Raw genomic sequence first — 16,684 nt, 5'->3', positions numbered from 1 at the left:
TTCCAAATGTTGCTTTTGCAATGAGACCAAGCGTAGCTGGGATCCCAAAGGTGCATTGCTCTGTGGAGCTGGCAGTCCTGTGGGATTTAGGTCAGGCAAAGAGTAAAGTCAGGGCTCTGAATTTTAGGAAAGCAAACTGCCAGCTCTTCAAGGAGTTAGTCAATCAGACCCCTGGGAAACTGCCCTCAGGGACAAGGAGCAGAGCAGAGCTGGAAGATCTTTAAGGGCCCTTTCCACAGAGCACAAGAGCTCGTGATCCCCAGGCACAAAAAAGCGGGCAATGAAGAAGTCTGACATGGCTGAGGTGGGACCCGCTGGTCAGACTCGAGGGGAGGAAGGAAATGCACAGGCAGTGGAAACAGGCAGAGGTGTCATGGGAAAAGCATAGGGAAACTGCCTGGTTGTGTAGGGATGGAAGCAGGAAGGCCAAGGCTGGCGCTGAGCTTGGCAAGGGACATACAGAATAACAAGAAGAGCTTCTACAGGTATGTCAGCTGAAAAGGGAGGTCAAAGAAAGCAGCGACAGGACAAGGGGAAATGGATTTACACTTACAGAGGACAAGGTTAGATTGGATATTGGGAAGAAATTCTTCCCTGTGAGGGTGGGCAGGCCCTGGCACAGAGTGCCTAGAGCAGCTGTGGCTGCCCCTGGATCCCTGGAAGTGTTCCAGGCTAGGCTGGATGGGGCTTGGAGCAGCCTGGGATGGTGGAAGATGTCCCTGGCCATGGCAAGGGTTGGACTCTATGACCTTGAAGAATCTCTTACAATTCAAAACATTCCATGATTCCATGTTGCCCATGCAACAGCAAGGTTTGGACATGGGTTTCCCCTGTAAAACCTGTGTAGCTGTTCACCTGTGAGGGTTTTAGCACATGGCCGTGTTCCTCAGTTCCTCTCTGTACGTGGCACTGCCAGCATTCTTCTGCTGTGGGGCAGGATGCCAAGGGCTGTGACACGCCCCAATATCCCAGGGCAACACTCATGATGGAGAGACTCCTGGAGACCCCAGACGAGGTATTGGAGAGATCTGAGAGACAATAATGCATTCCTTCCCCTCACAAAATGCATCCTTAATGCCAAACCTGAGAACTGGAGGTGGGAAGTGACAAAACGTGGAGCTGGAAAGAGGTGATGGCTGCTCCAGAAAACTGTGAGGAGGGAGGCTGTCAGCCCCAACCTGCTCCACCAAGGCTGGGGACAGAGTTCCTGGAAGAGCATCGTGCAAGGGTGTAATTGGCCTCATCTACTAGTGCAGCTCCTGGCACCTAAACCATGAACCCTCCATGCTCCAAATCAAGTTCCTGCCTGCCCCTGCCCACGGTCTGCCACCTCTCCTCAGGATCCCAGGAGAAAGCAGGCTGCCCTAAGAAACCGTCCCGGATGCCCGTAAGGCCAGAACCAAGGGGCCTGTGCCCTGCTGCCAGGGCTGTCCCACAGGATCTGCAGGCTGAGCCGAGCCGTGGGCCGGGGCACAACACACTTCGGGGAGTGGAGGGGAGCAGGCCACAACAAGGGGCCAAGGAGCTGCGGCGCGGTGATTTCTGCAGGGGAAGGAGGAGGATTTGTAGGGTACAGCTGGCACCGGCCCTGTTTGGGGGCCGGGCGCTGACCCGAGCGGCTGCGGCACGGCGGGTGGGTCAGGGCAGGCGGGCTGCGGGCCGAGCCGGGCGGGCGGGACTGCGGCAGCCGGGCCCTCCGGGGGCGGGGCGGGCGGGCAGCGGCGCCCCATGCGGCTGGGGCGGCCGGGCGGCGGCTGACACCATGTGCGCCCGGTGCCCGGGGCGAGGAGCGGGGAGCAGCCATGTCCCCCCCCGCCCAGCCGGGGGTGCCGGGCGGGCGCGGCTCTAAGGGGCCCCCGGCGCGGAAGCTCCTCTGCATGTGCAGCCTCTCCCTGTGCCTCACCTACCTGTGCTACAGCCTGATGGGGGGCACCGGCCCGGCCGCCCTGCGCTCCCCCGCCGCGCTGCCCGGCTCGGCGGCCCCTGGGGCCCCGCGCTCCCCCACCGCCTTCCCCGTCACGGCGGCCCCTCCGCCAGCCCCCCGGGCAGCCCCGGCGCCCCGGCCCCCTCGGCCGCTCCGCCGCGGGCCTCCAACGGCAGCCGGGAAGGGGCGGCGGGCACCTGGCTGCGGACGCAGCTGGCCCCCGGGGAGGTGATCGCGGCGCAGAGCGGAGCCTTCGAGAGGGACCCGCAGGAGTCGAGCACCACGGACGAGGAGCTGAGCCGGGCCGGCAGCCCGGGCAGCCGCGGCGGCAGCAGCAGCACCACGCCGGACTACGGGGAGAAGCGGCTGCCGCAAGCCCTCATCATCGGGGTGAAGAAGGGGGGGACGCGGGCGCTGCTGGAGGCCATCCGGGCGCACCCCGACGTGCGGGCCGTGGGCACCGAGCCCCACTTCTTCGACAGGAACTACGAGAAGGGGCTGGAGTGGTACAGGTGAGGGCGGGGGGCTGCGGGGCGGCGAGCGATGCGTGTCCGTGCGGGCCGGGGCGGCCCCGGCGGGGTCCGGGGGTCTCCCGTTGCCCCCGGCGGGAGCCGCGGCGAAGGCGCGGGCCGCGGGAGCCGCGGGGCCGGGGCAGGCGGGCCGCCGGGGCCGCGCCTGGCAGCAGCGGCGGTGGAAAACGCGCTGCTCCGGTGGGAAAGCAGGAAATCTCTGTTAGCATCCCTCTCGGTTGCTCGCGGTGTGTGAGCATACCGTAGCAGTTCAGCTGCAGTTGGTGTAAAATACGCCTAAATAGGTCGGTAATTAATAATTACTGAAATAAACAAGATCGCAAGTTATTCCAGGTGCTGCTAGGGCTGAAGGATGCTGCCTTCATGCGAGCACAGGCTTTGCCTCACAAATAAGGTTTACTCTTTATTCAACAAGTTCCACGTTAGGAAGTTTTTTTCCATTGACAAGATCTAATTCTGTTCGTGAAGAAGTCTCTAAATACTGTTGGGTGACGCTGGGTAACATTTTAAAGGAATTTTGTGCTAAAAGTCCTGGTTATTAGAAAACACTGGACTGCAGTATGGAAGTGTTAAATGTCTCGACAGGTTTAGGAAATCAATGGATTGTGATGGCTCAGTGTTTTTCTGTCTCGTTAAAAATTTCTGAGCAGAATGCAGCACATCAGTGGAACTTAAAAACTCCCAGTAGCTCTGTGTTCATGGTTCAAAGCAAACTGTACTGGTTCTTGGTAAAAAGTGGTCTGTGGCTGAGCTGGTGAAGTTCTTGTTGTGGTTAGTATGGCAGCTGCCTAGTTGCTCTGCAAATGAAGCTAAAAATGAGAGGCAGCAGGCAAGTTACTGCCTGGATTATCCGGTCCCTCGTTATTAAACTAAGTACATGGTCTGCATATCAGGGGTATTTAAAGGTGCGAAACTCCAGGCAGTCTTCTATGGGGATTGTGGAAGGAAAGTCTTCGTAACACTTGGTGTGGCATGGCTTGGCTCTGGTGAAATGCTGTGGGATTTTCTGGGGGGATTTCAAGGAAGTGGACATCAGAACTTAGTGAGGTTGTCCCTGAGAGTGTTTTCAGTGTGCTGCTCTGATGGGGGAGGAACTAAAGGACTGGCTATGGTTTTTGTGTTTATAGATACAATTTCAGACATAGTATTTTATTGCACTGAATTTTCTTGGAGGAGAGGCTTACCTTGAAAAACAAGTTTAGAAAGCTGGCTAGAAGAGGCTAGAAAGTGGCACATAAAAAAAAAAAAGTTTGGTTTTATTCAAAACAAGCAGAAGAAGATCAAGCACTGAATATGATGAGCAGCTGCTTTTTCATCTTTAGAGTTATGCTACTAGAAGAGGGCTAGTGAGTGGGTGTAAGAGGCACACACAGGTTTTCATTTGCAGAATGCAGTTTGGCATTTCCATGCCTGCAGCAGCTCTCTGGTGTGTGCTGCTCCTTTCAAGCCTTGGAGCTCTGCTGCTCGGGCAGGAGAGGTGGCAGAACAGGCTGGGGCACCCTTGGTGTGTGAGGGTCTGGGCAGAGCAGGCTGTGGGATGGTAATAACTGCTGCTCTGTGCCACTGCAGCCCTGGCTGCCCGACCTGCAGTTACCTTCACACCTGCCCAACCCAAACACGTGCTTCTCCCCCCTCCTTCAGGAGCGTTCAGCCTTGCAGGGGCAGGACATGGCTGGTGGTCTGTGCCTCAGCAGCAGCCACAGCTTCCCTGGTGCTGTACTGGTGCCGGGCTGTCGTCATGGACTGCCTTTTAGTGCCCTACAAACACAAACCAAAAAGCAGAATGGGGAAAGCTCACCGTCCATCCCAGCAGCTGCTTCTTCCTGACCTTCTCTGAGATTACCTGATTGAGTGTGCCAGGGAGGCTGACAGCTCATAGCTGTGTCCCAGGTAGAGTAATTGGAGATTTTTCTCCTGTCCACAGAAATGTCAGTGTTTTTTTAGCAAAGAAGCAACTATTGAAGTCATCTCCTTATGGTGACTTCCGCATTACACACTGTGAGCTTTTAACACCGTCAGGTTTCTTCTTACATAGTGAAATAAGGGAATGGCAGACCTTCAGGGTTCCTTGCTTAGTTGTTCACTCACAAAATTATCTCCCAGTCTCAAGGAGCTGGAGGAAAGGGAAATGCCTTCTCCACCTTGGTTGCTCCTGTAAAATGGAGATGGCACCAGGGCATTGCCATTTCTTTGTGTGTACTCCATGCTGCATTACCTGTGTCTTTGTTGCCTTGAGATTGAAAAGCCCTAAATGTTCTGGGTGTCTGGTCCAGGATCTCCGTCAGTGGCTGGAGTTGATGCTAGCACGGGCCAGGGGGTGCCAGCTCTGTGCTGCTGGGACAGGGTGGCATGTCAGGATGGCAGTTCCACACTGCCTGCTCTGTTTTTTCCTGGGAACCTGTAGGGAAAGCTGAAGGTTTGTATGCTGTCGCTGATCTCTTCCGCTCATTTCATGTGCTCCTGTCAATTGCAAACAGAGGTCTTTCCACACATGAACTGGTGCAAACTGGACCAAGATTAGCTTTGGTTAGTTTCTATTATGTTGCCAGGATTGTTTGTGTGGTTGCAGTTTATGACTCTGTCCGTCCTAATGCTGGGCTGTCTGAAGGACAAGTTCCATGGTACAGCTTCCTTTAAACGACATCCAGTCTTCCTCTGCTGTTCCTTTGTAAGCTGTTGTCTTTAACTTTCTCCTTCCTTCCTGAGGATATGCCAGCTTTCCTGCAGGAGCTGCTGCTGATTTTTAGCCAGTGTCCAAGTGTCCCCCTGCCCTCTCATGTGCCCAGGCACAGTGATCTCTGATGGCCCCCGTGGCCAGGCTGGACTGCAGGCATTTGCTCTCTCCGGTGTGATGCTCATGCCTCAGTGGGCATGTCCCATGCCGTGAGCTCTGCCCTGAGCTATCCTGCATTTGGAAAAGCACTGGCAGCCTTTCTCAGAGCACAAAAAGGATGGCAGAATGACAGAGAGGCCTCTGAGGCCAGGGAATGGAGATTACATCCATAAATGCTCACTACAAGCACAGGCACAGCACTTGGGACATGTCTGAGTTCCCTGCCTGGGCATGGATCAAGGGCACACAATTGTGTAGGGATGCAATGGGAACTGCCAACTGCCTGCAGTGTCCAGCACCTGGACAGGTTTGTGTCCTTGTGGTGCTAGGGCCTTGGCTCGGTGTCAGAGTGGAGAGAGCCCGGGGAGGTGGGCAGGGTGTGCAGGGAGCCCTGGAGTCGGTGTGGTCGCATGGCTCCGTGTGGCTGGAGGAGGAGGGGAGGTGATGGTGTTGGGCACTGCGCCGTGGCTGTGCCGCCCTGCGCCGCTGTGGGTGGTGCAGGTGCTCCCCTGTGCCAGTGCCAGTACCTCGGGATGCTCAGATGCTGCTGGTGCCTGCTCTGGGGACTTCGGAAGAGAAATGCTGCAGGTGGCTGTGTGAAGGAGTGGGAGCTCCAAGCCCCAGAATGGGGGGGCTTTAGTTGTGTCTTTCTGCTGGTGCAAATGACCAGCACGGGAGGCCTCATCACTTGGGTACCCTTGAGGTTTCCTGAGCTGAATGGAACAGCCCAGTGCTCCCAGCTACCATCCCCAGCTGCCTGCAGGCTCAGCACGGTGAGAGGGTTAAGTTCTGTCATATTACACTTTCAAGGCTATTTTGACATCCTGCCTTTAGCAGAAAAACTGGGGATTTGTAACAATATTTTGAAAACACACTTGCGGTTTTAACACAAATACGATTTCCATAACACAAAAAGAACACCTAGTAGTGGTGAGTTGAAATTGAGTTTTAAGGTTTGCTGATTGGAAGAGTTAAATTCTGTGTGTACATGCACATTGCTTTACTCCTTGCTTCCTCCTCCCTGGAACCCTCATGGAGAGGCTGCAGCAGTATCTGTGATTAGATCACATTCCCCTCTCTGCCGTGGGCCTCCAGTGCTGAGTGCTTGGGTGTAGCTGTGTGTGTGGAGTGGCCCCGCTGCAGGAGCAGTCACCATGGCAGGCAGTGGAGTGGCTTGCATGTCTAATGCTATTTGCACTGCTTGTCTGGGTTTTTTGGAGTGTTCTCCCGAGCAGTCAGGCCTGCGTGTTATTTGGTGAGCTGCTGGCCTCATACAAATAATGAATAATGCCGTGACAGGGAGCTCTTCTCTCAGCAATAAACACGTGCTCACGGGTGAGCGGTTCCGTGGAGCTGTGGCTGTGGCTCCGGAGCTGGCACTCCCTGTGGACACCGAGTTCATCTGCCTGGGGGAGGTGGCTGCTGTGTGTTATTTCTGCTCCCCACGGGGCCATCTCTTCCTTCCTGTGCTGACCTGGTGGCTGGGGCAGAGGGCAGCCCTGCGTGCCCAGGGACGATCCAGCCTTGGAGCACCCGGCTTTTGCTGCCTGGGCTGCTGGCAGGAATTGTGTCCAGGGATGTGTGCAGGGACCTTTCTTCAGCGTCCCCAACAGCTGTTGGGCAGCAATAGCTTGGGGCCATTTCAGCCTCATCCCACACAGTGTCACCTCGCTGTGAGCTGTGCCTCGCTGTGAGCTGTAATTGTGTTGCTGGCTAATGCCTGTGCTGTTCTGATCAGCTCAGGGCATTCAGGAAATCAAACCCTTTCCATCAGCACTGTGAGCCTGTGCTGACGGCACTGTGGGAACACCTACCATGGAAGGATGGATTGGGGTCTGCTTTTGCCCACAGGCACAGCTGCAGAGCCTGGGAACCGCTGTGTTTCTCTGCAAAAGGCCTTCCCAGAGTGTTGTACCCACTGCACTTCTGGTAACTTAGGGAAAGCATATTGATTTTGTTTCTGGGCCCTGCTGTGAGTTGGTTTTGCTGAAATGTAGTGACTCAGCTGCCTCTCTCCTCTGTGGATCCAGTGTATTGGACTTTGCTGACCCCTGGCTCAGCTCTGGGCTGGGCACTGCGAGCAGGGGTCAGGCTTTGTGCTGGTTGGCCCCCATGTTTCGCCCATCTGGGGACTGACGAGGAGCCATTCCAGCAGCAGGCATGGATTTTCTTCTGCGTCCTGCAGCTACTGCAGTGAATCTGCTGTGTGCCAGAGCTCTGCCCCTGCCTTGTGTGCTGGGCCAGGGGAGCCCACCCTGCACCCTTCCTGGGCAGCAGCTGTCTCCCTCCTTTGTGCTGTGTTTTAGCTCAAGGAATGGGATGAAGGAATGAATTGAGTCTGTTTGCAGTGTTTTATCACCTGATGGTGGTTATCCACATGCTGCTCAGTTGTAGCCATGGGAATGGCAGCTGCTCTCAGCACCTGCAGCCCCTATGAGCTGCTCTGGCTCTTCCTGCAAAGAGAGTGAGAGAAGTGCTGGGCCGACACACTGGCAGGAGGGCTCTGGAGCACCAGGTCCTGCAGGGCTTGTCACTGCTTCTGCCTCCATGTGGAGCGTACTTGTGGTTGACCGTGAGCACGAAGTGCTGAGGGAAAGGTGGAGGCAAGAGGGGAGGCAGCAGGGTGCTCTCTGTGGCCCTTGGCAGCCCCAGGCACCGGCCCCCTCTGCCTTGGCAGGGACGTGTCCAGCCCTGTCCCTCACATGGGTGGGCTGGAGTGCCCAGGGGATGTCCCACCACCACGCCCAGCTGGGGTTCTGCCCTGCTCCCACTCTGATCCGGTGTGTGTGAGGAGCCTGGGAACGGGAGCAGCCACACAGCTCTCCTGGGAGGGTTATGGACACAGGGCTCAGCACACAGCCACACATGTTGGGGATGCCTCTTCCAATGACTGTTGGAATTTCCCTTGGAGCATGTAGGAAACTGGCACATGTCACCAGTCCTGAGATCATTGCACTGTTGCACTGTAGTCTCAAGACCATCCTTTCTCTAGGATTTTGCTGAATAACGTGTAAACACGCTGGTGCTTTGCTGCTAAGGGTTTAAGTGTTGTCTGGCATGTCAAAGTTTGTGAGCTTTGCTCTCTTTGTGAGTGCAGCACTGCTTGTGCATGTAGAGTTACAGAAAACTCAAAAACAGGCCTGGGGAAAAATAGCCCCTTGGAGCAGCAAAAGGGGAAGTGTTGGGTGGTCGTGTTCTCGGGTTTAAATGGTGCACCTGACCCCTGCTTGCTCCCTGGCTAGCAAAGCTCTGCCCCAAGCCCGGACTGGCAGAGAAGGAACAACAGCTTCTCAAAGAAAGTTATGGGCAAAGGCTTTAGATTTTCAAAGTCAAAATTCCAACACAAATTTGTGACATTTTGTATCGACAAAGGTCAGAGTCTTTTTATTTTCATGGGTTTCTTTTACCTCTTCTTTTCATGAGGACTCCTTTTCTCTGAGTCATTATTTCATGCACTTCAGCAGAAATTTTATTGCTTTGGGGGCTGGGCTGGTTCATGTGGGACATGTCTCACTGCTCAGAGTGTGATACACAGAGGTAATTTCTTTCAAATGATTTTTGCTTGAAGTGGTTTCAATGAATTGCGAAGGGTATGAGGGTATGAGCATGAATGAATGGCTGAAACATTTGTATGGAGTCCAGGTGAGGAACCTGCATGATCAAACTTTCCAGAGCATCCAGTGTGGATATTGTCATTTCACTGCTGTGTACATGTGAGCAGCAGTTCATTTTAGGCTTTTAATCCACTATGAAATAAGTATTATTTAGGGTTGTATGAGGTTTTAATTGGCTTCCTCTGTATTTGAAAAAGTTTAAAGGAAACCCCAGAATTACAAGAGTCTGTTCAATCACAGTGATAAATTCCTGTTTAGATTAAAGGTGTCTGTCAGGGGCATGAGGGAGTGGCTGGACAGGACTGGACCCTGACCCTGCCAAGAGCAGCTCCTCTCCCTGGGCATGGCCAAGCTGTTGCCCAGACTCTGCTCCATGGTGGCACATGGGCACTGCTCCCCCCATTTGTTATTTAGGGAGCTGCACTTTCCAAGCTGAAGGAGAGTGTTGAAACCTGACTGTAGAAGGCTGGGGAAAAATTCATACTTATGAAAAGGGAGAAGAAAAAAGCCAAAAGACAGCCCTCAGAAAAACCCTCCAACCTTTTTTTTTCAAAGTCTCCCATTTCCCTCCCCAGTGTCAACACACCAATTTAGTAAATGTTGCAAGGCACAGTATTTCCCCCCTTGTCATATTATACATCCAGGCATCAAGGATGGATCATAAACTTGCTCTTTATGGCTTTAACATTTCAATTGCTAGTCACATTTTATGTAAATTAAGGTATTTACCTTGACAAGCTCTCCTGTGAAGTACGGTACTTCTTTACAGAATATATTTGGCAATATAAACAGGCCAAATGCTGGGGGTGGATGCAAAATTCACAATTGATTTTTACAGCTAAGCAGGATCCTCCCAAAATATACTGGAGCTGTCTGCTCCAATCTTGTCAGTGGCTGGAGAAACTGAGGCAGGGGGACCTGGGGGAAGAGGAAATAGCAAAGGGACATCAGTTATAGCCACCGACCTACTAAACAGAACTAGCTTTGGATAAAAATAACTCCATCTGCCAGACTTTATTTTGTATTTCAGAGATTGCTATAACACATTTGAAGCCAAAATCTGATTTCCATTCCCTTCAGAGCCAGGCTGGACTGGACTTGGCCCCCTCCTTTATTAGCAGTAATTATTTTGGATCCGAGCAGAGCAGTGATAGCCCAGATCTGCGGTTCTCCTTTGTTTTAGAGTGCATTTCCTTTCATCTTGCATTGAGATGGGTACAGTAATATATTTAGTATTAGCGTTCATCCACATCTGCAAATAACTTTATTTCAGCCCCAGCTCTGCCCTCTCTGTATTTGTTCTTGATGGACACTGATATAATTAAGCCGAGCCGTGAGCACGCTCGTGGGAAGCCAACATCAGCATCAGGCCTGGGCGTTCAACCACGGCTGGATTGCACAGCCCCAGCAGGAGCTGCCACCATCCAGCCAGGGTGAACAAACCCACCCAGCCTCTGTGGAGCCAACATGGGGCCGTGCACCAGCCCCAGAGGCTTTGAGGCTCCTCCAGGTGCTTCTGTGCCCGGGGAGGCTCAGCTGCTGCCCACCCCTGAGCCCCAGACATGTGGGGAGGGGTCACCTCCCAACTCAGCCCTGGGTGGAAGGTGCTGCATCACCTGTGCAGGTGACAAACTGTCAGTTACTCAGCTCTGGTCCTGCTTGTTCAACAGCAAACTGACCGTTTTCCATCCAAAGTGCTGACTCAGGAAATGCTGGTGGCAGACCTATGGATCCTAAAGTCATTGCTGCTGGAGGTCTTTAACTGGCTGTTGGTTCATCCCTCCTTGGTCTGTTCCCTGGGGAGCACCAGCATCGATCCCACAGTGCCCCTCCCCTGCACTGTCAGCACTCACAACCTTCAAGCTCATTTTAGGGCTCTTTATTTGTACCCTTTTAATTCCTGAATTACCAGTCGCCACCTCTGCTTGATGCTCTGTGGCACTGGAGCTTGCAGAGCCAGAGGGTGCACCGAGGGACACTGGTATGTCAGGAAAGGGCTCTGGGTACCCTAGGAAAGGGCTGTGCCTCCTCTGCATGAGCTGTTCACCCTGCATGGAAAGGCAGAGCCACAGTCAGGCGTGATCTAGAGGGGCTCTGGGGCACCAGGCCGTGGGGTGGGGATGGTGATTCCGCAGCATCAGGGAGGATGTTGGAGCCATGGGCGGTGCTGGAGCTGAGCTGTGCCGCAGAAAAGAGGGTGTTACATCTGCCAGGAGCCTGGCCACGAATGGATGGCACTCAGCAGCGTTCCTGCTCTTGCTCTTTGTTAATGGCTCCCCCAGAGAAATGGGTATCCTGCCACATGGGCACAATCCAGGGCACCCGGGCACCTGCTGCAAGTGCTGACCCCAGGAGCTGGGTCTGGCAGGGCAAACCCCAAGGGGCTGGTGCAGTGTGCAGGCCACAGACTCGAGGGCTGCACAGCCCCTGAGATGGGGCAGCTGCTGTTTGTGCTGCTCATCCTGCGCTGCCAGTGTGGGAAGAGGCTGCAGCAGCTCTGTTGCTGGGTGTGCTGCACACGCTGGGATCTGGAAAGATACGGGCTCCTTACTCAGCTCAAAATCATCTAGACCCTCCCCAAAAAATCGAAACGCTGGAAAAATGCCTGAGGCAACAACTTCATTGGTAAACTAAAGCATCTTGCTGAGAATTTCATAGACCCAGCAAATCATAATGCAATTTCCTATGCAAAAAGGGTTTATCTCTATCTAAATATTATTCCGCGCTGTTACTCATTGTAGGGAAGTTATTGCTCTCCTAGGTTAACTGATTGAACTTTGGAAATAGAGCTGCAAGCTTATTGTACAGACGGGAGCTTGACTTTTACTGTTTCTAAATTGTAGTGATACTATTAGATGTGAGTAAAACATACACTCCATTAGAAAATATTTAAGTTTGGTACCACTTTAAAATTAAAAAAGATTAAAAGAAGCTTAAAAGAAGCAGTCTAGCCCACCATGAAATTGGAGTCTATTTGGTATGTGAAATGTGTGATACAAATAGCCTAACAATTAATGACAAAGGAAGAGCTGGGATGGATTTATGGCTTAAACTACCCTGGATTTCACAAGGCTGGAGTGGCAGCAAGGGAAATGTGTTATTAGATCATTACAGGCTTTTCTGCTAGAGCCACTGCTGCTAAAGTTACAGCAAGGTGTTTTATTGTTACTCTGTTCCCACATAATACTCTGAAGCACTCTTGTCTTGGGATGCGGTGTCTCAGTGGGAGGCGATCCACGGCTCTGCTGCAGATGGGTTCCTTTGGAAAACCTTATCAGGAACTCCCCAGCCATTTTTTTGGAGTAGGCAGTGGTGAAGAAGTGCTTTCCCAGGGCCAGGCCGTGTAAGGAGCTTGTTCATTAGTGTGTAAGTTCAGAGCTGCTGGCTGTCAGCGGGGTGATGGATCGGGGGGCTCCGACTGGTGAGGGCCCTGTGGCACCGTGGTGGGTCTGTCCTGCTGCCCAGTTCAGGGTCCTTCCCCGAGTGCCCTGGCATGGCTTTGCCCAGTGCAGCCTTCCCTGTGACCCCTATTAACTTTTTCTAATGCTTGGAGTGTGTTGCAGGCAGAGGTGAGCCTGAAGCTCTTTGCTGTGCCCAGAGAGTGAGGATTTGGGATGCTGGTGTAGGGACAGAGGGAGGGCTTTGCAGAGGTGGATTTCACCAGTGCCTCTGTCTTCCAGTGAGCCTGGGAGAGCTGAGCCCCCAGTTACCCCAAGGCTGGGGAGACACCCTCACCCTGTAGCAGTGCTGCTGTTGCTGGGGAGGGTCTCAGCTGCAGCCCTTCCCCTCCTGCATGTGGCTGGAGGGACCCAGGCACTGTATGCCCCACCAGCACACCCAGCAGCTGTGTCATGCCTTGGGCTCTCTCTCGGGGTGGGAAAATAGATCGAGGTAGGACTGGTGTTTTGGGTACCTTCAGGGGGCAGATTGAGGGCCTGTGGTGCCAGATGTACATTGTATGGCCTTTGGGAGTATAATCTGCATTTCTAATCCAGCTTTCTCACCTTGCACTTCATATGAGAGTCATCTTGTACTGGTGCCTCTGTGCTGCAGCATGCAGTGCAGGTTACGTATCTCCTTCTTCATTAATGGGATTTATATCCTTGGTGTTCCTTGCTGGATGACTTAGTATTGTAATGAAGAACATGAGTGCTGCCTTAATTAAAATGTAACCCCCATGTTAATATATATGTTGGCACTGAAAATTGAAATTCACTGCAAACTGAGTTTGAAAGCTTGTGGCAGGTGTAGCTGGCGGCGTGTGAAAGGGGAGGTGATTTGGGGTGCCCCAGCTCAGCAGCCCAGCCATGCAGAGCCGTGCTAGCCCATGGCAGGGGCTGAGGTCAGAGCTGCCTCGACAGCCCCACAGCAGGCAGGCAGCTGCCTGGCACTGGGGACACCACAGCTGTGCCAGGGCTGTGCGCTGCCGCCTGCCCTGCGCTCAGCCTTGCTGGGAACCTGTGCCAGTCCTGGTGCTCACTCCCAGGATGTTCTCTTTTACCAGGGAGGTGCAAAGCAGCTTAATGAACCAGAGAATTTGGTCCATAATATTACTTTAAAAAATCTTGTAAATGCAAACATTCCAAGCCTGTCTCCGAGCTGTGCATGCACTGCCATTGGCATATGATCAGTTATGAAGATATTTTGCATTCAAGGGTTTGCGGTTTCTAGGTCCATGAATATTCAGGCTCCAGCTCGCCCTTTTTGTCTGTGTTCCACACCTACCCTTTCCATTCCTTTGCGCCTTTTTTTTCCAGTGGATTCAATTAGTTCTATTTGCTACTTTAGCAATAAAACAATTCCCTCTGCGGCATTAAAATGAGTTTCTTTCATTATTTCATTTGGCTTCTTGTTGTATGTGGAAGGAAGGTAGGGAGCTGTGCTCTGTGCCCCAGCTCACAGGGGCTGCCAAGCCCTGGAGGACATGAGATGTACTTGGGGCAGCATTAGGAATTAATGAAGGGCATTGCTGGTGCAGAGCCGCAGGAGCTGCACTGACAGAGCCACATTCAGAGCCACCAGCAGAATCTGACCAGTCCCAGAGACTTTCGGTAGGACTTTGGCACCTGAGTCACTGCAGTCTTCACTGTGCTCCTGGCCATGCTGCAGTTGTTGGGTCTGGTCAGTTCTCACACGGCCTTTGCATTACGTGTTGGTACTGAAATGCAGGGACTGAGCCGTTTGGCTTAGATGAGGCACAAGTCAATGTGAGCTGCAGCATCAGTTAAACCAGCAGATGGGTTTGTGGAAGCACCGTGGCTGGTGCGTGGCAGCAGGGGCTGGTCAAGGCTCTTGGTCCCATTTCCTCCCTCAGCAGAGCCAAGTGCAGTGTGAGGAAAGCACAGAGGCGCTGTGAGAGCCAGGATAGCAGGGATTGTGTGGGCAGTGTGTACAAAGAATTACACACAGAGCCAGAGCACTCTCGTCTGGCTACTCCTGGAGTGCCCTTCCAGGGGGCTGCAGTGGCTTTGGGAGTGTGTAGTGCCGACAGCCCCATAAATCATTCGTCTCGCACTGTGCTAAACACAAATCCTATTAGTGCACTGAGGAGCATCTAAGTAGAGAGAAGAAAAAGGCAAGATAGAAAGAGGAAACAAGATTTAAATCTAATTGTTTTTCTGCCGGTGTTTCACCACTGTTTGGCTGGGACATGATGAAACGCAGCAGAGGAGAGCCACACAGGTGGGAGTGGGAGCCGTGGTGTTCCTGCTCTGCTGCCCCAGGCAGCTGATGCCGGTGCTGAAGGTCAGTGAGAGGAGATGTGGCTTTGTGTATTCAAAATTATTTTTTAATTACTTTTCCTCCTCTTTCTATGACTGGGGAAGGTTAAAGCAGTTGTGCTGATTCCAGTTGCTTTTTCATTCTGTAGTTAAATCTAGAACCAAATGAGAATTTCCAGGCTGGTGGAGGGGCTGCAGACCCTAGGGTCTGACAAGCACCCAGATTTTTGGAAAAAGAGGTTTGTGCCTTTCTCTCCCCACAGAAAGGCCCACGCCCTTCTGGAAAGTGAGTGCCACTGGTGCTGGCTGCCTCCAGGTGGAAATGAGGATTCAGGCAGGATGGGTGGCTGCCAGCGTGACGGGTTAGTGACAGCAGATTTCAGAGGGACAAAGTAAAGGAGCTGAACAAGGAAAGGTGTCTATTAGGGATGGAAAACCATTTTAAAAGGAAGCAAAATTAGAGCATGCAGTAGGATAAGTAGGACTGCAAAGTTCTGTAATTAATCACACTGTTGAAACTTGGAAAGAAAATAAATGTGATAAAAGGATTTGTCCAAATAGATTACAGGCAAATTAGGAAAAAAAAAAAAAGGTGGGGTCATCATGGCCATGGAAATGGTACTTTTCAGAAATCTTCAATCATCCTCACAATCAATTCTGCATTTCTTTAATAGCACTGTCTTGGATTAACCGCTACCTGCATCCAGATATTAAATGAAATATCGAGTTTTTGTCTCTCAACCATACACTTTGAAATTGTTTATTTCCCTGCTTGTTTTTTGCGATGTATTTCAGTCCTGTGACCCAAGCTGAAATCCAACCTGCCTGAGGTGCCCAGTGCTTGGTCCTGCTGGCTCCTGCCCCAAGGATCTGCAGCATGGGAGGTTTTTCTCATAAACCACTTGTTTGTTTGTGCAGACGATTACACCGGCTTTGCTATACAACAGTGTGTTTCTCTGCAGCAAACAATCTGCTTTATGGGTTTTCCTAGGAAAATATCAGCTCGCTATGCTCACTAATATGATTCAATTGTGTTGTGTTATCTGACCTTTAAGGAACTTGCAATCTATAATGACATGGTTCTACAGCAGAGCCACTAGTAAAAGCCCAGGCTCCTGGGGAATTCCGGCTGCAAATAAGTGAAGCCCAGCTACAGAAGCAGTAACAAGGCACTTTAACCCCTTGGCTGCCGGCCTGCGGGTGGGTCGCCATCCCCGTGGCGAGGAGCTGTAGGGATGTGTGTGTGGGCAGCTGGAGGTGGGAGCGCAGCTCTGTCTGTCCCATCCAGGAGCACCCAGAGCTGCTGCCTCTCGCCCCTCGCCCCAGAGGGCACGGGGGGAAACAGGGGACAGGGAGGGGACCCGCTGTGGGCCAGCAAGGCCGCGGCGTTGGCGGTGCTGAGCAGGCAGGGTCAGCGTGGCCCGTTCCCGTGTGCAGCCCTTGGCTGTGCTGTGCTGAGCAGGGTCAGCGTGGCCTGTTCCCATGGGCAGCCCTTGGCTGTGCTGAGCAGGGTCAGCGTGGCCCGTTCCTGTGTGCAGCCCCTGGCTGTGCTGGGCAGGGTCACCATGACCCGTTCCTGTGTGCAGCCCCTGGCTGTGCTGGGCAGGGTCACCATGGCCCGTTCCTGTGTGCAGCCCCTGGCACGGGCTGTGCCTGCCACGGGCTGTGCCGCCGCCTTCGTGCGCGGTGCCACGGAAATGATTAACGCTGCTGTCACTGCCACCCACCCACCGCTCCCGTCTGTCCACTCCGGGCACCCTGCCACTTGTGGAGGCACCAGCAAGCTCCGCTGCAGATGGGGGACCCCACACGTGTCCCCTTGCCCTCCTGGTGGCATGGGGGTCACGTCACTGCCAGCGCTGGCTCTGCGCTGCTGCTGGAGAGGGTGGGACTGTCCTGATCTGACATAACATGGCCTCAGGCCCCCACTGCTCCCTTCTGGTCTGCCAGGGTCCTGGGGGAACATGGCACTGCAACCCATTGGCCTCATGGCACAGTGGAAGCTCAGGAGGCAAACTGTTATGTGCCCACCTCGTCCTTTAGCTCTGGCTGTTCTTTTCCCA

The 16,684-nt window shown here is 53.2% G+C and overlaps 1 protein-coding gene across 1 annotated transcript in view; it reads left to right on the top strand.

The window, feature by feature from the left end:
• Window positions 1-1,710: 1,710 nt before the first annotated feature.
• Window positions 1,711-16,684, top strand: part of HS3ST4 (heparan sulfate-glucosamine 3-sulfotransferase 4) — a 51,187-nt gene continuing 36,213 nt past the window's right edge. Inside the window, 2 exon segments of the mRNA XM_039732674.1 lie at window positions 1,711-2,067; window positions 2,070-2,436. Coding sequence (XP_039588608.1) covers window positions 1,803-2,067; window positions 2,070-2,436 — 632 coding nt within the window. The 5' untranslated portion in view covers window positions 1,711-1,802.

This window comes from Passer montanus, unplaced genomic scaffold (assembly GCF_014805655.1).
Source record: "Passer montanus isolate IOZ18808 unplaced genomic scaffold, ASM1480565v1 scaffold8, whole genome shotgun sequence".
Lineage (NCBI taxonomy): Eukaryota > Metazoa > Chordata > Aves > Passeriformes > Passeridae > Passer > Passer montanus.
This window is presented reverse-complemented; position numbering and strand designations above follow the sequence as displayed.